Raw genomic sequence first — 26,895 nt, forward strand, 5'->3', positions numbered from 1 at the left:
GTTAAAGGGATTGCCTGCCATACAGTAAGATCTAACATGTTCACAGGGGTTCTTTAGACAGAATTCTTCCAAATGCCCCCCCCCACCCCCAAAAAAAGGAAGAGCTAAGCACAACTGATTACACCTTTTGGCATCAAAGATCACTGATCAAGACGATCCTAGAAAGAAATAAGACAATCTCTCTACGTGGTGTGTGGGTGTCTGGTCTGCGTTGCCAGGACAGTGACTTCACCATCCTCTTTTTCTTCCTCAGCGAGGAGGAGGGCGTGGCCTCTGCTGAGCCATCTCCTAGGAACATATAGATCAAAAAAATATATTAGAACGAGACACGTTGAAACGCACCTGGTTCCCCGAGAGCAAATGTCTGAAGGCAGTGGAGTCAGCCTTCTGGCAGACTTGGACTATCTTCTAGGCTTGGCATTGAAAAGAGAGGGCTGCCCTGGAAAGACACTGCTCTGCCCCCCTCTGGAGCTGCAGGGGAAGACAGGATTTAAATGCCTCCTTTCCTGATGTTCCCAATTACCAACCCTATGCATGTCCGAGACTTTTGAGTGACCATTGGACCCTCTTCAGGCTTAACCAAAGTTAAATAGCTTCTTTATGACATTCATGGACAGTACAATATTCAGAACAAAACCACTATCGCATGCCCCGCTACATTTCCCGCCTTGTTGCTTAGACCAACCTTGAATTAGTGGGTTTACTGAGTGTCTAGGTATCTGACCATCAGCCTAATAGTTTTTCTTACCCTATTACCTTTTTAAAAGAATATATTTTTAAAAATATACTTTTTAAGAGAGGAAGAGAGAGAAACAGAAAGCTAGAAACATTGATGAGAGAGAAACATCGACCAGCTGCCTCCTGCACACCCCCTACCTGGGATGTGCCCGCAACCAAGGCACCATGCCCTCAGACCGACGCTCTATCCACTGAGCCAAACCGGTTTCGGCTCCCTGTTACCTTTTTTATCTTTCTACAATATGATTCCTATTTAAAAAACAAAAAACAAAACAAAAACAGAGAGGCGGAAATAGCAAAGCCATATGAAACAAAAGGTTAAAGATAGTATCATGCTAAGTATAAGCCATTCAAAATAAGAAATAAGGAAATGCTGGAGTAAAAATGTTCACACACAACTGGATGATTTTCCATTCCTGAGAGCTGTATTTAAGTCAATGAGATGCGGTTGCGTTTGGATCTGCAGGAAGCGGGCTGGGAGACGGAGTTGAGCTTTCAGGATGTGTACTAGGGCGTGCCCTTGGGACAAACCCCTGAGGGAGGAGGTGGGAGGAAGGCGGCTGGGCTGAGAGCTAACCTAGCGAGGAAGTGGGCCCCTCTCCACAGCCTCACCTTACCCCACCCCACAGGGAGCCCAGGAGCCGAAATCGCCTGTCAGAGTGGCCCCACGGCGAGTCCTAATTTCTGGAGCTTTGTACCCCCACTCCAAGGGGGTACTTCCTGCAAGCAGCTCTCCGCAGCCAAAGGACTGGGCAGCGAGGGGCTGTCTGCCAAGAGCACTAACAGCAGGAGCACGCCTTCCCCGAAGGGGGGGATCTGAGCGGTGCGTTCCTGAACCCACCACGAACGCATTTGCATAATGTGTCTTGTACACATCCAAAACATTTTGCATAAGAAGCTGATGTTAGTCAATGGTGTTTCACACAATGCGGGCTTTCCTGACAGCTTTCTGTAAATCTGCAAACCCAACGCAACTCTCTATTTATGTATCCTTAGTTCCTTTTCTTAGGGCTTATACACACGAAATGTCCTTCTCCCCTTTCCTTCACTTATTCTTCTTTTCTCCTCCCCTTCCTCTTACTCTGGAAACTGTCAGAAATTCCTGGTGTCTACTATTTTTTTTTTTTAATATCTGCTATTCTTTTTTTTTTTTCATTACTGAAAATTTTCCTTTCTTTAGACTCTTCCTGTAGAAGATAATCCTGGACTGTTACATTGAATGAAACAATTTGAGTCTGTTTTTCGTCATGGGAAAAAAATTTGTTTACACAATGGTAGCCCTAGTCACAGTTGGAGTCATTGCCATCTTTATTATAGGACTAGAGGTCCGGTGCACAAAATTTGTGCATGGAGGGAGGAGGGATCCCCTCAGCCCAGCCTGCACTCTCTCCAATATGGGACCCCTCGGGGGATGTCTGACTGCCCACTGTGGCACCTCCATCTTTGGAGCATGGGGCAGTCAATTAGCATATTTCCTCCTTATTGGCTGTGGGTGCTGCCATCTTTGTGATGGCATTAGGGTCAATTAGCATATCCCCTCTTTATTAGATAGGACTAGAAGCCTGGTGCACAACAGTCATGCACGGGGTGGGGGCAGAGGTCTCTCAGCCCAACATGCACCCTCTTGCAATCTGGGACCCCTCAGGGGATGTCCAACTCTTTGCAGGCCTAAGCTGGCAGGCAGACATCCCCCAAGGGGTTCTTAGTGCTGCTGCGGAGGTGGGAGAGGCTCCCAACACTGCCACTGTGCTCGCCAGCTGTGAGCCTGGTGTGTTGAGCTTGTGTGTTGAGCGTCTGTCCCCTGGTGGTCAGTGCATGTCATAGTGACCAGTTGTACCACCATTAGGTTGATTTACATATTAGCCTTTTGTTATATAGAACTAGAGGTCCAGTGTATGGATTCGTGCCCTGGTGGGGTTCCTCAGCCTGGCCTGTGCCCTCTCACAAACCAGGACCCTTCAGGGGCTGTCAAAGGCCTAGTGCATGAATTCAGTCTAATCCCCACAGGCCAGTCCGAGGGACCCTACTGGTGCATGAATCCATGTACCAGGCCTCTACTATGCACATAAGGTCTTTGGTTAATCTCTTCCTGCCCTCCCCCCTCCTCCTTTCCTCTGAGATTCATCAGTCTGTTCCATGTTTCCATTCCTGTGCATTGAGCATCTGCCCGCTGGTGGTCGGTGCGTGTCATAGCTACCAGTTCAACAATTGGTCACTCAGGCTTTTATATATATAGAATAAGGTCTTTGAAGTTTCTTACAGGTCACCAGTGCTCTATTTTTTTCTATTGTACTTTTCCTTTGTCTATTTTACATTTCTGTCTTCAAGTCCACTAGTCATTTTGTTGCAGGGTCTAATCTGTTGTTAATTCCATCCAGTTTACTTTTTGTCCCAGACATTGTCTTGCCTTCTCTAGATGTTTGATTTGGATTTTCTTCATTCCATCTGTGTCTCTTAACATGCTCAACCTTTTCTCTACCATTGAATATATGAAATATAATTATGACAATTGTTTTACTATTCTTATCTAATTTATCATCTGTGCCATATTTTTGTCTGTTTCTTTTTGTTGTGTGTGTGTGTGTGTGTGTGTTTCTTTAATTTTTCTCCTGATTATAGGTTGTAGGTTCCTACTTTGCATTCTTGGAAATATTTTTTTTTTATTAGATACCAGATGTTACAAATTTTATTTTTTGGGATACTGGGCATACTTGTTATTCCCTTAAGTATTCTTCACCTTTGTTCTGAGACACAGTTGAGTGGGAAACATTTCGATCCTGTGGAGGCTCGTTTCTAAATGTTGTTAGTCTGGAACAGAGCAGCCTGTAACCTGGCTGTAATTTGACCCCCAATGAAACAATACTCTGGACATTCTACTTCTTGCCCCTTGTATTTTGAAATTTTCTACTCTGGTGGAAACACAAAATATTCCTGACCCTGTCTGAGCTCTGGGGCTTGTTATGGCTGCTCCTTTTTGGCCGTTTATTCCTCCAACTTGTGTAGTCTCTTCGTATGCATAAGCAGATCCATCCTCAGCTGAAGTCTTATGACACGCTCCCTGTATGAAGCTTGTCCTCTCTCCTCCCACATTCTGTCCTTCATATTCTAGCCACTTGACCTTTCCCATATTCTCAAGTCTGTCATTTCATCTCACAGAGACCCCCTGGCTTCATTTGGATTCCTGCCTCCACAGCATCCTGGAAATTCTCTCAATACAGCCAGTCATATGGGGCAAGTGTCCAGCTCATGACTTTCGTTTAATTTCTTTCATTGCTCTCCTGTAATGCCTGGTTTCCAATATTTTAATATTATTGTTTATTTTTTTAAGATGGGATGCTAAATCCAGCCTGTTACTCCACCTTGACTGGAAACAAAAGTTGACAGTACCTCTTAATATTCTTCATGACAACCTGGGGGGTACAGATAAAGTACTTCTGCTACATACTGGACAACTGTCTCAAGGAAAAGCACCTCAATTGTTGGAGATGCATGAGGAGCCACCTGCTTTTTTCATAAAATTCTACTCTGCTTGGAAGAATAACTGATGGTACGCTGTTGTTCTTCAGATTTGTGTATTTGGCAGGTATTTGTTTGACAATGAATAAAGTAATACTTTAAACAAAAAAAAAATTTTTTTTAAAAGAAAGAAAATGGCCGAAACCAGTTTGGCTCAGAGGATAGATCATTGGCTTGTGGACTGAAGGGTCTCAGGTTTGATTCCAGTTGGGGGCGTGTGCCTAGGTTGTGGGCACATCCCCAGTGGGGGGGCTGGGGGGGAACAGAAGGCAGCTGATCGATGTTTCTCTCTCATCGATGTTTCTAGCTTTCTGTCCCTCTCTCTTCCTCTCTGTAAAAAAAATATATATATAAAAGAAAGAAAGAGCCGAAACCGGTTTAGCTCACCGAAACCGGTTTGGCTCAATGGATAGAGCGTCGACTTGGGGACTGAAAGGTCCCGGGTTCGATTCCGGTCAAGGGCATGTACCTTGGTTGCGGGCATATCCCCAGTAGGGGGTGTGCAAGAGGCAGCTGATCGATGACTCTCTCTCACTGATGTTTCTAACTCTCTATCTCTCTCCCTTACTCTCTGTACAAAATTAATAAAATATAATTTAAAAGAAAGAAAGAAAGAAAGAAAGAAAGAAAGAAAGAAAGAAAGAAAGAAAGAAAGAAAGAAAGGAAGGAAGGAAGGAAGAAAGAAAGAAAATGAATAAAGTGTGCCTATGCCTTCAAGGACAATAACTGACAGTATTTATAGCCAACAATAAAACTTGGATCTTTCCAGTAAAAACAGGAATTTTAGAAAACTTGTATCTGCTACCATAAGCTTGACAGTTTCCTGATAAGTAACAACTTTTCTGACAAAGTCAATTTTAACAAATGTGATTTTAAAAATACTATATAATGGAATGTTCGACATCTGGAATATCTGCAAAACTCAGTGAACAAACGTTTTCCAAATGCTCCATGCCCAATCATAGAGAAAAGATCCATTCAAAGTACAGAAGAGACCAATGCATTTTAATGTCGTGGAGTAAAAATTTTTATTTGTGTTGGATTCAGATTCCACACTGCGGCTATTTTATATGACACTGCCATTTGTCGTGCTTTGGTTTAATAACAAGAAAATTATCCATAATTATCTGAAGAAACTTTAAAATATTCTTTCTTTTTTCTATTACATGATAGTGTGAGGCCAAATTTTCTTCATATACTTCAACCAAAATAACATACTACAGCAGATTCAATGGATAAAGAAATCCAATTGTTTTCTAATAACTCACACATTAAATTTGTTTAAATGTTCAAAGATGCCAATCCTCTCACAAAATTCTTTGTTTTAGAAAATGTAGTAGTTTCAGAAGAAAATGTTATTGCCGAAACCGGTTTGGCTCAGTGGATAGAACGTAGGCCTGTGGACTGAAAGGTCCCAGGTTCGATTCCAGTCAAGGGCATGTACCTTGGTTATGGGCACATCCGCAGGAGGCGATTGATCAATTTCTCTCTCATCGATGTTTCTCTCTATCCCTCTCTCTTCCTCTCTGTGAAAAATCAATAAAATATATTTTTAAAATGTTATCTATAATAATAAAAGCATAATATGCTAATTAGACCAGACATCCTTCCAGATAGCCTTCCAGACAACCTTCCAAATGAAGCTGTGGTGGGCGGGAGCTGAGGCAGAGGCAGCCACAGCAGATGGGGTCCAAGGCAGAGGCAGCTGCCGAGGCTGCTGGGGCCAAGCCTCTTGCACGAATTTCATGCTTTGGGCCTCTAGTTTAAATATAATGATATACTGCTTTTGTTATTTTTAAATATATCCATAATCAAGCCTATGTATAATACCTGGTTTCATTTTCAATACAATAAATATTCATAGACACACGCCACATAAACAAAAGCTATTTGTGGTCCTGAGAGACCAAAACATTTGAAAACTGCTCTGTTAAACTTGGAGAGAGATTGCATGAAGCCAATGGGATCATCTAGAAGGATTTTTGGTTTTGTTTTTAAAACATGGCTAGGTGCCACCCCGACAGGTTCTGATAAAATGAGGCTGGTGTGTGGTCTGGACATGAGGTTTCTTTAAAAATTCCCTAGGTAGTTCTAGCAGGACTGCGAACCACTGCATTAATCACATACTCTGAAAAATACATTAGCAAAAACCACATAATAGATTAATGCTGACATTAATAATCATATTGTGTAGTAGCTATTTTGTCAGGCCCTGAGGGCAACGGTAAAAAAAGATTGGTAAAGTGGGCCAACCCTGGACTAATTATGGAGAAGGCAATTTATACTCCAACCTCCCGACTTGCCCCTCACTTTTTGCCTCTGCAGAAACACCTTGCCTTCTGTTTCTTTGTTAATCCTCACCTGTGGATATTTTTTTCCATGGCTTTTCAAAGACAGTGAAGGGTTCAAAGACAGTGAAGGGAGGGAGAGAAGGAGAGAGAAAAGGAGGGAGGGAGAGAGAAGCATCCATGTAAGAGACACACATCAACTGGCTGCCTCCCGTAAGCCCGTATGCCCCAGCAAGGAGTAGGGAGCAAACTCACAACCCACGCACACGCCCTTAACTTGGAAAAAAAAACAAACTTGTGACCCTTCAGTGCTCAGGCCAATGCTCTAACCATCAAGCAACAGTGCCTTTTGTTCCTTTAATAGCCATGGAGACTATAACTGGGCCCACATTATATCCCTGCCCAAATCCATCCACCAATGCTTTCAATAATGGAATGAAAATGTTTGCCAAAAAAAAAAAAGTTTGCTTCTGCAGTACAGTCAGACTTTTGTAGTTCCCTAGAAATCTCAGGAATCCAGATCTCCTGTAAATCTTCCCAACTCCTTTCACCACAGATCAGAGGTCAAGGTGGCAGTAAAACTTAGGGGGGAAAATCCTCTTTCCCCTGGTGTCCTGGCCCTCTCCCTCCCCAGCCCCTCTGAAAGCAGGGGAGAACGTGCTCCATAAACCCGGATTCCTTTTCCCAGCACTAATCCTGCCCCCAAGCGAAATTCCTTTCATTCTTTCACTTTGTCCCGGTTTTTTAAAACTGATTTCTCTCTGTGGGCTCTGAAAAAGAAAAGGCTTCAAAATAAAAAATAAAAAAAAAGAATTTCACTTCACTCAAAAAGATGAGACTGGAGAGAATCAAAAAAGGAGAGCCAAAGAGAAATTTCATCTCTTTACAACTCAGAGACAGCTCTGATCTACATTAATACTGAAACTGACTGCAAGGTGAAGTGTCAGTCCATTGATTGTTAGGAAGCGTAGATAAACATATAGTGTGTGTATCTCTCTCTATATATATAGATACATTTTAACTTTTTATTCAAAAAAAAATTGTCTTTAATAAACTTACTTTGCATCTTATCGGATCATATGGGTGACAAGGTACCAGTTCCTGGACTACGTGAATAGTATGTGAGGGACAAAAAGCTGTTAGCTCAAGATCTTGTTTCCATTCAAAACTACTGGCTACATTTTTATAGTGTATGTCAAAAATATGATCAAGGATGTTAGGTGTGTCAATAATAAGTTCTTAAAGAACCTCTAGTTCTGTAAATGAGGACGATGAGAGATATTATTATTATTACCCTCATTGTTAATAAGAAAATGGAAGCACAGGGGAGGGAAGTAACCTGCCCAGGGGCACACAGAGCCAGTTAGTTCCATGGCAGCCAGTGCACGTTTACTCTAACCTACAGGTTTTTCCGGTTCCAAAGGAGAACATTTGAGTCGTCAGGAAAGTCCAGTGTTTACTACGCTGAGGTGAACTTTTGCTGAATGCAAAACCAGACACCTATGACGTTATTTTATTTCCAAGTTATAAGCAGAATACTCATTGGGTGTTGCTTTCTCTCCTTTAATCAGATGTCTAAAACCACATTTATTAGAAGGGGAAGAGGGAAATTTTTCAAAAAAAGAGTCAATACTAAACCGTCAGTTAATATGATTTAAAGTCACGACTGAGACGCTTAGTTGTCTTTTGTTTTAGGGGTCACTTATGAATTTTCCAAGGTATTCTACTCTATTTATGGATATTTTAATGATATAAAATTGTGAGGTTTTTCTATTGATCAGGCTGTACACACTGTAATCAGATTGAACTATAAAAGTACTCTTTTTCTCCATGTTGTTATCTGGATACAGTATTGATTGTGATGGTTCATGAAGACCTTTTCTGACTTTTCATGAAAGGACAATTGTCCCAAGAGTAAATTTCCAGGCCGAAACCGGTTTGGCTCAGTGGTAGAGTGTTGGTCTGCAGACTGAAAGGTCCCGGGTTCGATTCCGGTCAAGGGCATGTACCTTGGTTGCGGGCATATCCCCGGTAGGGGGTGTGTAAGAGGCAGCTGGTCGATGTTTCTCTCTCATCGACGTTTCTAGCTCTCTATCTCTCTCTCTTCCTCTCTGTAAAAAAATCAATAAAATATATATTTTTTTAAAAAAGAGTAAATTTTCAAGTCATACCAAAAAAATAAATAAATAAAGCTTGTTTTTAATTCAGGTGAGGTACAGCACCCTCAAACAAAAGAGGAAGAAGGACTCTAAAATCTCTTTCCACGGGATTCAAAAATAGAATGCTAAAAAAGCAAATAAAAATGACACAAATTCACAGAAAATAGCAAGTCATTTAAAAACCAATCTGACTATGCCACACATAGCTATTAATAATAGAAAGTTGCAACACAACATCATAACCCAAATTCTGCCTTAAACCACATATGCTCATATATATATATATATATATATATATATATATATATATATATATAGGTTAAAATTAGAATGAATTTAGGCTGTTTGTTTTATTTATATATCTGAAAACATGAGCATAGTATTTCAAGCATTTTAGGACTTCTAAAAACAGTATAGACTGTGGTCATAAAAAAATCCTTTCTGCCCAGTGGTTTGTATATACACCATTATCCAGACTATAATTAAATGGACTAATCCACCTTCAATTTTAATGTTTGAAAAAGCATTTCAACAGAGCTCAACATCAGCATCAGGCTAAGCGTGTACCTACATTTCCCTGAAAAAGAAGCTGAATTACTCAGCACACAATTTCGGTAAGACTAATCCCCTTCTGTCACTGGCCAACCCGTGATCTTTTGTGGTTTTTACTCAGTAAGTCACATACCTATTATGGGGAACATTAAGGTTTGAATTTAGAGACCTGTGAGAAAGCAAAAGGTATTAGTTTACTTTCATGATGTATCTGTTTAGTTCTTCCAGAAAATCCTTCTAACAGTTTAAGATTAAATATACACTTCCAATTAAGAAGAAACAAGATGGTAATTTTAGGAAAGCAGGCTGGGAGGAAACTTCATAAACAAATGAAGTGCCCTTAGATAAACGGTGCATCTTTCTTTCTTTGTAAGATATATTTTTATTGCTTTCAGAGAGGAAGGGAGAGGGAGAGACAGGAAAACCAATGGTAAGAGGGAATCACTGATCAACGCTTCCTGCATGCCTTATACAGGGGATGGAGCCCACTACCCGGGCATGTGCCCTGACCGGGAATCGAACTGTGACCTCCTGGTTCATAGTCAATGCTCAGCCACTGAGCCATGCTGGCCAGGCCAAACTGTGCATCTTCATTCCACGTGGAGGCAAAGTGGTCCCCTTCTTTAAATTCTACTCTTAGGTGAGAGAAAATGAACACCAATCAGAAAACAAGCTAATGGCTTATGCCATTCAGGACTATACAGGATACAGTCGAAATTATTACTCAGGACGTTCAGAGACTGAAAATATGAGAGAAAAATGGCGTAGTGGTTAGATAACAGCCTAACTATGCACATCTCTGTGTGCTAATATTTCATATGTTTATCAGATTATGCAGCTAGTTACATGATGATGATTTTACAGGGTACACATGCATACATATCTTTAGCATATACTTACGTTTGTAAAAGACTTGGAAAGTATAATCTTTCACAAGAGTAGGGAACTGGCAGTATACTACATTCTCAATAAAATATTGAATGTCTAAAAACAAATACATTATGATTACTCAAAGGAGTGCCTACAGAAATACAAGAATATCTGGTCCATCATAGTATGTAATAGTACAGCCTAACCCTGCTACCTTCTTTAATTATTGTCCTCTTGCCCTTTGCTTCCATTGTAATGTAGCTAACACCATTAGTTCTCAAATGCCAGTTCCATATGAAGGCCTGCTCAGGACTATGTTTTCTCAGTCTGTTATAAAATGAGAAAATTAAGGGGGAAAAAGTGTTTTGTTAATAAGGTAGTTGTACTTAATAAAAAAGCTAATCTTCATTCTTATATTTTCCCTTCATAGTTGATGTTACATTTTTTAAATTATATAATGATTTCTAACTTAACTTAATAAACCTTGAGTTTGTTTGTTTTTATTGTCTTGCTCAGCTGTTCAATTATGGTAAAATACACATAAGATACTAGTAAAATGTATCATCTTAACTATTTTAAGAGTACAGTTCAGTGGCATTTAATATATTTTCCCTGTTGCACAACCATCCATATTGAGAACTCTTTACCCACTAAATGGTGACTCCCCATTCCCTACTCCTTCTAGCCTTTGGCAACTGCCTTTCTACGTTCTGTCTCTCCCTATTTGCATTTTGCGAGGGATGTAAGGATGAATCAGATATGACCCCTGCTCTCGAGGAGCTTACAGTTTAGGAAGAGAGAGCGTGAGGTAAAGATGTGACACAGGTGCTATGGAAGAAAGGAATGGTTATCCCCGTCAGGCCTGGAGGAGGCAGGAAAGGCGCCCCAGAAGACTACTTGAACAGAATGAGTCTTTGAAATGTTTGCCAGGTGGAAAAGGGGGAGGCAGGTGTGGCATGAACAAAAGCACGCTGGGGAATTGCACGAGGTCATAGATATATGAAGAATGGGGGTCAGCAATATGAGAAAGCAGGAGGGGGCCCATTGAAGGGGGCATGCCTGCTCTAAAGTTAGCACAAGAAAGACACTGGTTGCGCCACCTGTTTGGCTCAGTGGAGAGAGCGTAGGCCTGTGGACTGAAAGGTCCCGGGTTCGATTCCGTTGGGGGCATGTACATTGGTTGCGGGCACATCCCCAGTGGGGGGTGTGCAAGAGGCAGCTGATCGATGATTATCTCTCATTGATGTTTCTAACTCTTTATCCCTCTCTCTCATCCTCTCTGTAAAAAAAAACAAAAAACAAAAAACAAACAATAAAATTTATTTAAAAAAAAAAAAAGATACTGATTGGCAATTGAAGGATTTGAGGCTCAGGGAATGATAGGACCGATTCAGCATTTTAGAACTACTGTTCTGGTGGTAGAGTGGAGAGCGGGTTAAACAAGAGAAGATTCGAGGCAGGGGAATCTCGTAGGTCACTTCAGTGGATCAGGTGAGAGTTAGTAAAAGGCCTGAACTAAGGTGGTAATGGTGGCAAAAGAAGAAAGGGCACACAACACAGGAAATGGGAAACCGGTGGGGTTTAGCCACCGATGAGATCTGGAGAAAAGAGAAAAGGAATTCAGGCAGAAGTTTCTGCCCTGGATGACTAACCAGACGGTGGTACTCTGCGCTAAGATTGGAAACACGCAAAGAAGAAAAGATGAGCTCAATTAGGGACACGTTGCATTTGTGATCTTTCTGTGGGTCATTCAGGTGGTTACAGACAGAGATCAAAGGATTTTTATTTTTTTATTTTTTTTAGAGAGAGAGATGGGCAGGAGATGGGGCTAGAGATACAGGTTTGTAAGATGGAAGTTGCAGCCACATGGAGTAGATGCAGCAGATGCCCTGCCAGTGTCCCCTCCACACTCACCATTCAGTGAGGGCTCCTAACAGCAAACACCTGTCACTCTGTTGGGGGCCCTCTGGGTGGGCTGGCCCGCGCAGGGGGTAATGAGGAGTGACTGCCATAGGCCTGGGATTTCTTTGGGGAGTCATAAAAATATTCTCAAATTAGATGGTGTGATCTTGCACCATCATTTATAAATGTACTAACACCCAGTAAATTGCACACGTTTCAAGAGTGGATTTTTATGGCTTATAAATTACATCTCAATTTTTTTTTTAATTGTGAAGAAGAAAAAAAAAAACCCCAATAGCTCAGCCTAACTGAACTGCTTAGTTCACAAACGTGTCCATGTTTTCACACCTATGTGCCTTTGCTCACTGTTGCTTCCAACTAGAATTTTCTTTTTTGTTTTTTTCTCCCTTCCTCTCCCCATATTTCCAAATCCTACTCTTTCTTCAAAACCTACCTAAATTCTCTTTTCCCATGCACTCACTCTTCCCCAGGTCAGGGGAATGTCTTGTACTTCTCTAACATCTGCTAGCTATTTATTTTGCTTCCTGCTTATTTTTTTTTTTAATTCTCGTCTCTGTACTAGAGATCTTCACATATCTTGTTTAATGCACTTTAGGTTCCTGAGAACAGCTGTTTTACCTGTAGATCTATTAAGTGCCTCGCACACGGAGGCCTCTCAAAAAAATGATTCCTGAATCAATACATCAAGGACTAGAAAGTCTCAAAGGGAATCTAGGAAAAAAGACAAAGGAAATTAATATCAGTTAGCCTTCAGCTAAACACTTCATCATGACTTAAGGAACTATGAGACAATTTAAAGCCTGTGAAGTCTGAATTTTTTCTAGAGATACTTGAGATTTTGAAATGTGAAGTGTATGATCAGAGTACGGATTATAGTAAAATGCTCAGGTCATTGTAGTCTATCTATATTATAAATAAAACCAACATGCTCTGGCCAGGTGGCTCAGCTGGTTGAAGTGTCATCCTGTACATGAAAAGGTTGCTGGCTCCATTCTCAGTTAGGGCTCTCTCTCTCTCTCTCTCTCTCTCTCTCTCTCTCTCTCTCCCCCCCCCCCTCCAAAAAAAAAAATCAATAAAAACATTTCCTTGGATGAGGATTAAAAAATAATAAAATAATAAAATATATAATCAAACGGTAAATTATATAAAGCCACCTATAAATGCAAATAAAGAAAAGAGGTGTCATGTGGAATTCACACACACACACACATACACAAATCCTTAAGCCTCTATATAGTAGCAGCTTGATTCATTTAGCAAAGTGGTTTCTAGGAAGAGTAACATCTGTCTCTTTAAGGACCACAAGAGAAAATGGAAGTCACTGGTGCGATGGGACTGGCTGTAAACGGCTCCAATGAGGTCCTGGGAATCCTGCGAGAGAGGATATTTGGGGCTGGACTAAGACGTCTGCTGGGAAGTGGAAGGAAGAAAAAGGCAAAGTTAGGTAAGGGCATTCTTTAAAAAAAAAAAAAAAAAAGTAAACAACTGAATTTACTTTCAATTTTACAGTGAGAGAATGGCAGCACAAGATGAAGTATAAGGTGTAATTAGATGGAACGAGAGAGCTACTACTGGATGTGAGACATTTAGCAGCCTACCGTCCTGAGAATGTTTCAGAATTTTTTAAATTTTTTTTTAAACATAGCTTCAGAGTAGGACTAGGGTTTATAGGTTTTTACTTGTCTCATCTTCGATATTCTCCCTCCCCCTCCCCCTCTCCTTTTTTCTCCTTCTTCTGTTAATCTTCACCCAAGGATATTTTTCCTATTGCTTTTTTTTAGAGAGAGGGACAAAGGGGAATGGGGGGAGGACCAGCCAGCCCGAGAAACATCTACGTGAGAAAGATAATGTCCACTGGTTGCCTCCCACCAGGGACTCAGTCCGCAATGCAGGCACACGCTCTTGACCAGGAATCGAACCCGCGACCCTTCGGTCCTCGGGTAACGCTCTAAGCACTGAGTGCACGGGCCAGAGCACAACTCGCATTTATTAACTTTAAATCCTGGGACAGTCATGAAGATTGACGACTTGGTATAAAAAAAAAAAAAATAGGGACCCACTTTAACTTTCTTATCTTTCTATTCTCAAAATACAAACAAACAAACAAACAAACAAACAAAACCTGCCCTCTTGACCTCTGCTTGGGGATGGAAGGATTGTTGTTGACTGCAGCCCTCCCCCTTCGCTTGTTTCCACACAATTCAGTGAAGTCCTTGGCGGGGGAAACATTTTGACAGAAGGAGAATGAGGTCGTTTCTGGGACAGCTGCTCGGGCTTTTCTCGCCCAAAACATCTGGGATTGAACACGCCTGTGTGTTTCCACTTGGATGCTCATCCCGATTTCCACCTCCCTACCCCCCACCCCCACCCCCATTCCATTCACCAGACATTGCCACCGGGCTTCCCGGCCAGGAGAAGCCCAGGTCCTTGACTCCTGCCCGCACTTCCCGTGGATCGCAGGGGTTACGCACTGGAATTTTAAAGATGCCAAAGTTATGCCGAAACCGGTCTGGCTCAGTGGATAGAGCGTGAGTCTGCACACAGGTTCGATTCCGGCCAAGGGCATGTGCCTTGGTTGCGGGCACATCCCCGGTAGGGGGTGTGCAGGAGGCAGCTGATGGATGTTTCTCTCTCATCGATGTTTCTAGCTCTCTATCCCTCTCTCCTCCTCTCTGTAAAAAAATCGATAAAATATATTAAAAAAATAAAAATAAAAGATGGCCAAGTGGGGAAACCCCACACCCATGGGAAGCAGCCACTTCAGGGTAGGCTGCTGTGGGCGGCGGGGGCTCTGGCTGCGTCCGCCTGCCTGGGTGCGGGATGCCCGGGGTGCTCTGCCCTGCCAGCCGCCCCCGAGGGCAGGCACCCACCCGGGAGGGCACGCGGGCAACTGGGAGAAGCGATCTCAGGGTGGGGACTGCTCTCAGCTCTGCACCCCGACCCATCTCCCCCCCCTCTGCTCTGCACCCCCGACCCGTCTCCCCCTCTCTGCTCTGCACCCCCGACCCATCTCCCCCCCTCTGCTCTGCACCCCCGACCCGTCCTCCCACCCCCCACCCCCGTTCCAGCCGGCACCTCTGGCCTCCCGCCCCCATCGCCTCCGCGGGAGCGGGACCACGAGAGAAAAAGACAGACAGCTCGGCAGCCACGCCGGGCAACCCGGGCGGCGCGAGTAACGGCTCCAGACCCTCGGGCGCGCCCCGCTCCCCCTCTCCTTCCTCCCACCCTCCCCCGCCTCGCGCTCCCGGAGGCGCCGAGGCTTCCGAGGGGGCGGCGCGAGCCCGGGGCATCCAGGGTCCCGAGGACCGAGAGTGCCGCCCCCGCGCGGCTCCCCCCGCCCGCGCCCCGGAACTACAACTCCCGGCAGCCCCCGCGCCGGCCGCGCGCCCCCGCCCCGCACGCGCGGGCCCCCCGCCCTCGGGCTCCGGGACGGGACGGGGAGGAGGGCGGAGGGGAGGGCGGAGGCGGGAGGAAGGGGCGCCTGCGGCGGGCGGGCGGGATCCTGAGAGGCGCGTGAAGCCTCGCTGGCGCCTCGTCCGAGACCCGAGCGCGGAGTTTCTCCCGGACGGACGGCCGAGCCCTCCTCCTCCTCCTCCTCCTCCTCCTCCTCGGTAAGGAGTCGCCCCAGGGGGCGCGGGACCGACCCCGAAAAAGTTAGCGCCGCCGCGGCCGCCGCTTTGTTCTCGGGCCCCGCCGGGCGGGGGCGGCCCCTCCCCCACCCACCCCCTCCCCGCACGCGGCGGTGGCGGCGGCGGCGGCGGGACCGGACCGCGCGGGGCTGGGCGGCGGCCGCGGGCCGGGCGGGAAGTTGGCGGCGCGCGCGGCGATGGGGGCGCCGGGGGCCGAGTTCCGGCGGCGGCGGCGCGGGGCGCGGGGCCCACTGGGACTCCGCGGCGACCCCCGCGCCCGGCCCCTCGGCCGCGATCGGGTGGTCCCGGGCCCCCCGAACGAGCCCCCGCCGCCGGAGCGGCGGCAGCCGGGCTCCGGAATGTGGGGTGAGCCTTTCTCTTTCCTTTTCATCCCGCTGCCGGGTGGGTGCCCTCCTCCAAATGGGGGGGAGGCCGAGGTGTCCGGAGCGCGCGAGCCCCCGGCCCATCTTCCTGAGTCTGCTTCGAAGTTTTGCAAGTTGCAGCGTGGCCCCGAGCTGTTCTCACTCACCCCGAGGAGGTGTTTTTGTGTGTTTTTTTCTCGTTTTTTTTTTTTTTTTTTTCTTAAGATGAAACACAGAGGGGTGCAACTGTTTCTCTGAGCCATAAAAACAACCCGGACCGCCGCCCGGCTGCCTGTTGGATATTTTGTTTGAAGCCATCGCAGCCAGAGAGAGGCGGAGGCCCCGCCGGCTGGCAGGCAGGCGCCGCTAGAAACCGAGTGACAGGCGAGTGTGAGAGCGGCAGACTTTTCCACACACACACGCACACACACGCACACACGCACAGATTGATGGTGGCTGGGACCTGTCTCTCCGCCACACCCATCCCCACAGGAAACAAGGCTATCAGTGTCATCTCCGATTAGAGAGGATAAGTTACACCCTGCGCTACTGCTGCTCTGTGGGATCCAGCCTTGAGGAGCGGCTTATCTAGTCGCAGATTTAAACACAAAAACTTTTAAAAGCCGCAATCTGTACCTCGGAAAAATGCTCCTCTTACACGTGCTTAAGGCTGACGTTCTTCCTGAACGTTTTTTAGCGACTGGTTTTGCTTCGATCTAACTTCCCAACTTCTGATGCAACGAGGGCTGGGCATTATCTATGGATTTGCTGCTCAAGGCAATCCATCAAGTCTAGGCCAGGTTTACTTTATAACGGGACCTTTCCCTCCTCCCCTGGGAGGATCTAGGATGGAGAGCAAGCTTGGCAATGCAGGCAAAAGGAAGTGGCACGTTTTGACGAAAGGAGTTAAAACGTGTCCCAGAAGCCTTCATGGTACTAGGTTTTGCTTCCCGTAGGGAAGAGATGTGGTAAGTCTGTCTGATCAGATGAGCTTGGAATATTTGGCAAGCCAGTTTCCACCCCAGGCTCAATCGTTTGGTATATGGCATTTAACTTTTTAGCGGATTCAAATTCAGGAATGCTGGCTGCTTTATATCTTGAAACTAATTTTTTTAGGCATCCCAGGTAGTGAGTCTTTTAAATATGCAGATTTGACTAGCTTTCAGTTTCATCAGGTGGCCTCTTTAAAATAAAAGTTTCTCTCTTACTGGATTGTTTTCCATGTAAACACTGCCGCACTCAAAAAAAACAACAACAACAAAAAAAAACCTTAAGTTTTGGGGTGTTAAATTTTAAAACTTATATAAGTATTGAAAAAACATTCCTTTAAATAAATAGTGGTCATTTAAATGCACTTTCTTGAGGGACTCTATTTTTAAAAGGATATTTAAAGTTGGTGTAAATATCATATTGAAGTTATTGCTCATTTTTTACAAGAGACTGCTTTTACAGAACTTGAAATATGGGGAAATTATTTGCTACAAATTTTAATTTGGTTTAATAATAATCATACTTATGATCCACGATTTTCTGTACTGATAATACTTTGCGTCGCTCCCATTATGTAATTCAAGTTGAACTTGTGTGTGTGCCTCTTTGTAGCAATTGTCTCATTAGTGGGGGGGGGGAAGATTTGAGGTGATGTACGTGGGAGATGTTTGAATTTTAATTTCAGTATACAAAGAAGTTCTCTCCACGTATTATACATGGTTAGTTTATAGCGGCAGGATGTGAGAAATGCTTCATTGGCTCTCAGCCAATCGATTTCTCAGATACGACTGATGTAAGGATTGGTGATGAAGCTCAACATAGATTCATTCAACATTGCCAAACTGGCAGTCTGTAATCTTATTACTGGATAAACATTGCAGTGCCTGCTCAGAGGACCGACCTGGGGAGCTCTTTCTGTGTTGTCTTTGACAGTGGAAAAACTGAGTGTGAAATACCCCTGCTTCAGCTGAGCAGAATTTTAGCAGCAACAATGTAGTCAAATGTGAGCTCTTAGGAGAAAAAGTCTGTTATCCTAATGTAATTTATGTTTTTTACAACAGATAAATAGGTTTAAGGATTGCTACAAACTATTCTTTTAAACAAACAAAAACCCCACAAAGTTATTTGAATTTTTTAATCAATATGCAGTCGAAAGCAACATCAGTATTACTAAGCAAAATCAAGCCTGGATTAAGGCAAAACATGGACATTGACTTCAGGACATTGGTCAGTATTGCTTTTAAAAAAGGCCACATGCTTTTTTACATGCTGAAAAAATGCACATATCGCCGAAACCGGTTTGGCTCAGTGGTGGAGCGTCGGTCTGCGGACTGAAAGATCCAGGGTTCGATTCCGGTCAAGGGCATGTGCATTGGTTGCAGGCGCATCCCCAGTGGGGGGGTGTGCAGGAGGCAGCTGGTTGATGTTTCTCTCTCATGGACATTTCTAGCTCTCTATCCCTCTCTCCTTCTCTCTGTGAAAAATCAATAAAATATATATTTTTTAAAAATACACTTATCAACAGGAGAATAAAAGACACCCCCCTCCCCTGTTAATCAGCATTCCTGGCACACAAAACTAAATTGAATCAGGAAAACCCATTACTCATAGAAAGTCATGGTAAATATGCTATTCTGAATAGAAAGAACATTTTACCTTTTCACTGTAGCCTTTACTGAGTACAAACAGAACACTGGCTAAACTAAATAATGGACTTCCTTTTGAAGTATTTGTTTTGTCTTCCTGGAATCCTATTTGCTTCCCTCTGCTTCCCTGAGTCCGACTTATCCTTAGATCTCAGCTTTAATACCACTTCCTTACAGGCACACCTTGCCTGAGACCCCAGCTGAAATTCGGTCCTCTTAGTACTATACTCTGTCATATCACTCGTTATAATTTGTAATTGCCTAGCTGTCTATGTGAATGTTTGTGTGCTGTATATGGCCCACATCATACTGTAACCTTCAAAAAGAGCAGTATCATGTCTGCTTTGGTCACTCAGTGTCTCATAACTGTCTGGAAAATAACTGGCAAATAATGGGCACTCAGTAAGTATTTGTTGAGTGAAAATCCTGCTGTCAGAGCTTCTTCTAATTAGATGCATTGCTAAGAGATAATGTACGTGTAGGTGGGTGGTGAGGAAGAGGGCGAGAAAGGTAGATCAACTTGTAATGTTACCATGAAGTAACTCTCAGTTAAAACCCCCTAACCTCCAGGGCCTTTGTTTTACTTATCTCTAATAATAGGGTACTTTACCTTTGTATTCCCTTCAACAAGGTGACAGATTATATGATCTTATTTGAATGGGGTAGGTGACAGAAAGCTCCCCCAAGGCAAATTCCAGATGTTTTAAATAAGCATATTAGAAGTGCTTGCCAATTTATAGATGTTAGAAACCAATATACCTAATTGATGTAAAATGTATGTGTACTGTTGTCTCAGTTTTATCATTGAAGCATAAAGACAAAATAAATCAGAGCTTTTAGATTTCTGGTAGATTTAGTTTTAATATTTTGTACCCTACATCTTGTTGTATCTTACAAAGCAAATCAGAGTTCCATAAAACAAAACAGGCAGAGGAAAAACAGATGGGATGAGTGGGCAGAAGCTACAATAATATGACAGCTCACTTACTTTCTTCTATTTGTGTTCATGCTGAATGTTTTAAAAATATTTTTGTTCATAAGTATAACATTTATGTGGTTTATTAATAGTTATCAATAATTCTGATAAATTATTAGATAGTATTACTAGACAGTTACTTTTATTTGGCTAGTTTTAGCAGGTATAATAAAATGAAAATTTAGTGGAAGACATCTATTAAAATTAAATAATTATTGAACATGGCAACATCTTGTATTTTGTAACATTTAACCTGCACATTATTCATAGATATTTTTACTACTTTTTTTAATGACAGGTCAGCTTTTTTAAATCCACACTGGTGTTAGGTATTCTTACGGAGCTCATTGCTTCACGAGAAAACCTGTTCCGTTTCTGAGGTGTTGGAAGTGGGATGAGATAGTAGAAGGAACAAGGGTTTTGGAGTCAAGGAAACTTTTGTCTGAATCCCAGTCCCATCACTTATTAGCTGTGTAGTTTTGGACAAGCAGTAACTCAAGCTCTAATTCCTTTTCTATAAAATAGAATTAAATCTTCCAGAGTTGTTGCCAAGGTTTAATAAAGTATGGCATCTCAATTGCATTATTTAGCATAAAGTAGGAGCTTAGTTAATTCCTTCACCTAAATCCTGTGAAAATTGCTAGGATTTCCTGAATACTTACTGTAAGCCAAGGATTGTTTGTTGTAGGTACTTACTTAGCTCAGTTTTCACAACAACCTCTGAGGTAAGTAAGTAGTGCTGTTATTTTCATTTTACTTCCACCCTCTGCAGTGATGCTGAATAAAACCTATTGTTTTCTTAACACCTTTTCAAATATTTGAAGACCATTATTCTGTTTGGTTTTGTTAGTCATATTTTATCACGTGACTAACATTTTATTATTTTTAAAAAATCAATACAGCTCTAAAAAAATGTGGGCTGTAGAAATGAATACACTAGTAAAGTAGGCTGACTGGCACCCAGTATACAGAGTGATGCTGATATATTCTCCGTGTCCTGGGGTTTATGATCGCAGCTCTTTTGGTCATTATATTAGCAGCTCCGACTCTTGGTTTTATAACTTCTCTTAGGAACAGTTTCTAAGAAGCATTTCTCCATTTATTTTATTTTTTTTAAGAGAGGAAGAGAGAGGGATAGATAGTTAGAAACATAGTTAGAAACATCGATGAGAGAGAATCATCGATCAGCTGACACACCCCCTACTGGGGATGTGCCCACAACCAAGGTACATGCCTTTGACCAGAATCAAATCTGGGACCTTTCAGTCCACAGGCCAACGCTCTATCCACTGAGCCAAACCGGTTTTGGCAGCATTTCTCTATTTCTCTACTGCACATTTAATTTTTTGAAACTAAATGCAAAGCTTTACACACATCCTTGTTACATTTCACTTTAATTTTACTTTATTTCCCCCAGATTGTAGAATCTCAGAGTTTTGGAAGCAGTTCCTGAAGTTCTCCTTGCAAAATAGTATGTTTTGCAAAACTTTGGTCCAAATGCCCTCCCCACCTCTTAATATCCACGGTGGGCGAACTGCTTTGTCTTCTTTGCTTGAGTGTTCTCCCTGCAGAAATGAAGTTTGCCCTGTCAGATTCCAAATGTAGAACCAAGGACAGGCTTCCAAGGCCCTTCCTAAAGACTTCTCTCATCTGAGTTGACATAGAGCAGCAAGCTTATCCAAGTCACACTCAGGCAACATATATCAAAAGTCACTTGGAAAACCATCTTGAACACTGTTTTGAGGAGAATACACTATTTTTTTTTTTTTTCTGGTTTTCCCAATTGTGTGATCTTAGGTGAGTACTCCAATCTCTAAGCCTCTGTTTTCTCAACCATAGAATGGGTTGTTGGAAGGATTATATGAGGTAATACATATAAAGTGCTTAGAAAAGTGTGACAGATAGAGCGATTATTAGAAATCTAGAAATCATTCTTTTCCAAGATCTAAGTGCAATTGATTTGACATTATTTGTTCTCTTTGAATTCATGTTGATATCCAGTGATCATTATATTCAAAACCATTCGTAGGTATTTAAAAACCATTTCATATATAGCCTAGTCTCAGATTTGACTAAAGCTTAATATTACCTTTATTTGTCTGTAATTTCTGAAATCTGCTTCCCACTTCTGCCAGCCTGCAAAACTTGATGCAACTCTGACCTATCTCCAGGCCATGATTAGTTCTCTCTGAGCTCCTTCTCCAAGATTATAGCAGCTTTGTGATGATACTCATTTATTGCTTTAGCAATATGGAATGGATTGTATCTGGACCTGAAGATTTACATTCACATTAAGCTGTTTTAGTCTCTGTTTTTCACCAGGCTCAGGTTTCAGTTCTCAATGTTCTTCTGCAACCGTAGTTGAAAAACTGAGAGGAGATAAACAAAATACAAGTTGAGCAATTCTGCCTTCTGTACGTGTTCTCTCAACCTTACCAACATCCTCTCTGAGCAGTGATTCTCTCAGTTCCTTGTTCTCTTTGAAAAATAGTATGTTTTACCAAACTTGGGTCCAAATCCCCCCCCACCTCTTACTAGCCATGGTGGGCAAGTTGCTTTATCTGCTTGTGCTTCAGTTTTCTCACCTACAGGAATTATGTTTGCCCTGTAAAATTCCAAAAAGATATTGTGAGATAAAGTGTGTGAAAAATTTGTAGAATTTAAGTGCTGTACAATATAAGGTGGGATAATAATCATTTATTTGAATTTAGCTATAAAACCTGTTGTTATCTTGAAGCATTTTTTCCCCAAGCCTTCATGTGTGGGTTTTTGTTGTTTTGTTTTTTTTCTTGTGTGTGTGTGTGTATGTGTGTGTGTGTGTGTTTTAGTTTTCCCATTTCTGATACTATATCTGTATGGTTTTGTTGTTCTATTATGTTCATCCTAATTTCTTTAGCTCCATTAGTTTCTCTCCAGGGAGTCATTCTGCAGCCACACTGAATGCTTCCCTCTTTTTTATTATTGGAATTGTTTACAGGTATATAAACGGAATTTAGAAAGATCCATCTCTTGTGAGCCATTTCACTTAGCCATTGGTTTGGTGGGATCATACCTTTTTATGTTTTGAACTGTCCTTTTTAAAAAGTGTGATACATATGTAATTGTATGTATGTGCCTAGTTGATCTCTTCTTTACTTTTAGAAGTCTTTTATGATGAGATCACTTTTTGTTGAATTCCCCATCGTTATTATGTTTTTCACATTACTTGTTGGCCATATAACTTGTGTAGTATATCTCCACCAGCTTTCTTAGTCTTTTGAAAGAAATCTGTCAACAAAGCAACTCAACAATTATATTTTGTCAGAGTTAGCCTTTTGTTGTTGTTAATCCATATCCGAGGATATTTTTCCATTGCTTTTTAGAGAGTGGAAGGGAGAGGGAGAGACAGACAGAGACAGAGAGAAACATTGATGTGAGAGAGATACATGCATTGGTTGTCTCCTACATGTACCCTGACCAGTGCTAGGGATCCAGCTTGCAACTTAGGTTCATGTCTTTAACCAGAATCAAGTCTGCAAGCCAACGCTCTATCCACTGAACCAACTCAGCTAGAGCCAGAATTAGGCTCTAATTTAAGAAAGAATACTCTTAATTTGCCAAGATAATTATATATGTTTTATATGGCTGAGTAGTACATATTTTATTATTTTATTTCTATGACAATATGACTTTTACTTTTCTTTTTTATCCCTTCTGTTTTTCTCTGTTTCCTCTGTCATAACTCAGTTGTATGTTTGTGGAATAAAAATATTTGATTTCAAATTTTAGGTATGTGTGAGGAGTGCTGGGTTATTATTCATTCATTCATTGATTTACTTATTTAAGCAGGAGGCTTTCCCTGAAGTGAAAAATTGGCTCTGATAACTAGAAAAAAAATGGCCAAAAAAGAGTTATTGGTGAATTATAAAGATACATTCAAAAATTCTCACTTGGAAAATTATAGGTGTTCTTGCATTTTAAAAATATCAAATGAGTATAAAATGTTAAAAGTTTTTTGTGGTTTTTTTTTTTTAATTTCTTCCAGGTTTACTACATCTCTGAAAGAATCAACTTTTCTCGATGGGCCCTTTAATCAAATGAAATATACCTGAACTATTTTAAAAAGCTTTGTACTTTATAATGGAAATATTATATCCCAACTAAAAATGAAAATGAGGTCATTTGAGAAGGTGATTTAAGGTGTGGACATTCGAGAAAGTATCCCATCCAATCAGTGAGCCAAAGGATAAGTACTGAAATAATCAATCTGAAACACCTTTTATAAGGGGTGGATTTTATCTAGACAGAAAAACTATTTTTATTCAGTATGAATTTTCTGAAATTTAAAGAGAGAGACAAGAGTAAACTTAAAAGAAAATAAGTGAAGATGCTTAGAAAGTAAGCAGTCAACTCTTTTTTGATGAGGACAATTCGGTGATGTTAAATCCTGGTTGTGGTCCTGAAGCCAGGACTCTCTTTTGATGGGCCTGATATTAAGGGAAGTAGCGACCTTTTGTGCATTTAACTCACAGATGTAGAACTGCAGCCCTCAGTATGAGTAGCTTAAAAGAGGAAATAAAGAAGTTTTCAACCAAATCTAAAAGTACAGAGATTTTTTTTCCTGCTGAGATTTTAAAAGCTTCTCCATAACCATTGAAAAAGAATTGACAACTATTTTAAAAGATTAAAGAAAGGCAGATGTCTGCAAACAATTCCCCTCCATCAGCCCAGAAGTCTGTATTACCTGCAACTCTTCCTGCTGTGCTTCCAACCCCTTCTTCAAGTTCGAGTCCGAAGACAGGACTCTCTGCCCGGCTCTCTAATGGAAGCTTCAGTGCCCCGTCGCTCACCAACTCCAGAGGCTCAGTGCATACAATTTCATTTCTGTTGCAAATTGGCCTTACACGGGAGAGCGTTACCATTGAAGCTCAGGAACTATCTTTATCTGCTGTCAAGGATCTTGTGTGCTCCATTGTTTATCAGAAGGTACTGTGCATGCTGTTTATGTTAATAGTTTTTCTAAGTAATACTGTTTCTAATGCTTTTCTGTGAATTATATATGAACCAATGAATTAACACATATGGATGAATTAATTGTTTATATCCTAATTCTGAGCATTGTTGGAAGAGTTCGAATAGACTATCTATCTATCTATCTATCTATCTATCTATCTATCTACCTATATAAAAGGCTAAGCGACTGACCGACCATCTAACTGGCCAGTAGGTATGACATACACTGACCACCAGGGGACAGACGCTCAGCACAGGAGCTGCCGAGTGACAGCAACTTTGCAGAGTGCCCTCTTACATTCCGGGACCCCTTGGGGGATGTCGGAGAGCCAGTTTCGGCCTGATCCCCACCTGTCAGAGGGACCCCCGCTCACTCCGCAGATACCTTCGAGCCGAGGCCCAGGTGTGGCCGGCCGGGGAGGGACCATGGGAGGTTGGCTTCAGGGCGTGTCTGGCCCGTTAAGCCCAGTCCCACCCCACCAGCTATCTTATATTTAATTTCCTTTCAATGTGCACAAATCCATGCACCAGGCCACTAGTGAGTCTGTAAAGTCTGAAATTTCAAAGTCTAACAACTGGAGCCTGTATCTCAACTTTAAAATAGTGCTTATTCAGTTGTCCTTTTAAGAGCAGGAAAATCAGCATAAAGTCAAGAGAATTTAAGAAATCTCGTTTGATTTCATAGAAAACAATAGGTAGAGAGCACAAGGTATCAAGATGTCATACACAGCTGCAGCTGAGTCCCAGGTCCATCCCTTGGTCTTTCTATGTGCCCTCTTTTTTATACTCTTTCTTCCCTTTAGATCTTGATTTCATCTAAACTGCCATTTAATATGAGTAGATCATATTCTTTTTGTCTTTTAAAAACCAAGTACATAAGTTTGAATATATGACAGAATACATGAAAATTTGAAAGTTGAGGGTGGTTTTGTTTCTCACTCACTGACCCCCTGCCCTATATCATGCCATGTTTTAAGGAACCTTAGCTAAATGCCTTTAATAATTTTGATTTGATGACTGGCTGGTATGTTTTCTCTCTATATAAAAGCCCAATGACCAGAATGGCAGAAAAACCGGAATGACCAGTGGCTATGACACACATTGCGGCAGCCAACCAGCCTGATCCAGACGCCAATTGCTCCCTCCTCTCTCCATCCTTCTCCCCACCCCCTTGGCCAGTCCTGTCCCCTATCAGCCCCCCAGTACCCCGGTCAAGGGTGGGGCTGGTCAGCCAAATGCCCTCAGCCCCTTCCTTCCCCTGGCTGGCCACAGTCCCTTCCCCTCACTGGCCCAGCCCAATGGGCCCCATCGGGGCGGGCTGGCTGGACTCCACCCATGCACAAATTAATGCACCAGGCCTTTAGTTTTATCATAAAACTATATGTAGATGGGTAGCATAAATTGGTTTCTTTTTATTTTTAATGAACCAAGCGTATGTTTTAACTATTTTTTCAAATAAATTAGTATACTTTATGTTTCAAAATCATATCAGTGAGGTTAATATATGTGGATTCAGGCTTTTCATCTTATTGTTTTTGTTTCAGTTCCTTATGCTGTATATAGTGTGTCATTATCTTTTGATGTAGAAGTAATTAACAGTCCAAAAAATATTATGTGGTTTGTGAAAACGACCTAAACCTCCTGTGTTTAACAGTGACTTTTCTACTTCAGTGTAGCCCACTTGTTTTATGGATCAGTAAAACCATCTCCTGTCTTTAAGTATCTTTGCTTTTAGTTTCCCTTTCATTAAATGTGACAGGGCTTGTTCATAAATAGTTTTGCATCTAGGTTGTACTTTTTACTTTAAAGATAAGATTTTAACTTGAATATTTTGGTTTTATTTGAGCTCATAGAAACTCATAACCAATGCATAACCAATAGAGTCTGTATTATTCAGTTTTAAATCTTTGGAAATTTCATTTATTCCTTATATTTATATAGAAGTATACTGATTTTATAAAGAATTATTTTTGAATTAATATTACTTCATTAATATAGATGTGAGAAGTAGGTCAGATGGATTAAACTCTTGGGAAACTAGATTAAAAATCATAATACAGGAAAAATTAGAGTGATCCCAAGGAAATAAACAGGATATAGCTCACAAAAAGATAATTCAGAATAAACTTTATACATATTAAAATAGAACAATTGGGGTTATGGTTATAGCCAACATAATATGAATATTATAGAGAACTGAATTTGAACCAATATTATAGTCATATGGGGATGTGTTTGGCAAAAAATACATAGC

General features: G+C 41.9%; 1 protein-coding gene across 3 annotated transcripts in view; it reads left to right on the forward strand.

Annotated features, from left to right (window-relative positions):
* The first annotated feature begins 13,469 nt into the window (after positions 1–13,469).
* PRKD3 (protein kinase D3) overlaps positions 13,470–26,895 on the forward strand; it is a 55,141-nt gene continuing 41,715 nt past the window's right edge. The window contains exons 1-2 of one of the 3 annotated variants that reach the window (XM_084900598.1): positions 13,470–13,490; positions 23,674–24,614. In XM_084900598.1, coding sequence (XP_084756724.1) covers positions 24,327–24,614 — 288 coding nt within the window. In that variant the 5' untranslated portion in view covers positions 13,470–13,490; positions 23,674–24,326. Of the gene's footprint in view, positions 13,491–15,475; positions 15,658–16,267; positions 16,422–23,673; positions 24,615–26,895 lie in introns of those variants that run through there. The other 2 variants (XM_084900596.1, XM_084900597.1) reach the window with 2 other exon arrangements.

The sequence above is a fragment of the Pipistrellus hanaki genome, assembly GCF_964339955.1.
Source record: "Pipistrellus hanaki genome assembly, chromosome: 12".
NCBI lineage: Eukaryota > Metazoa > Chordata > Mammalia > Chiroptera > Vespertilionidae > Pipistrellus > Pipistrellus hanaki.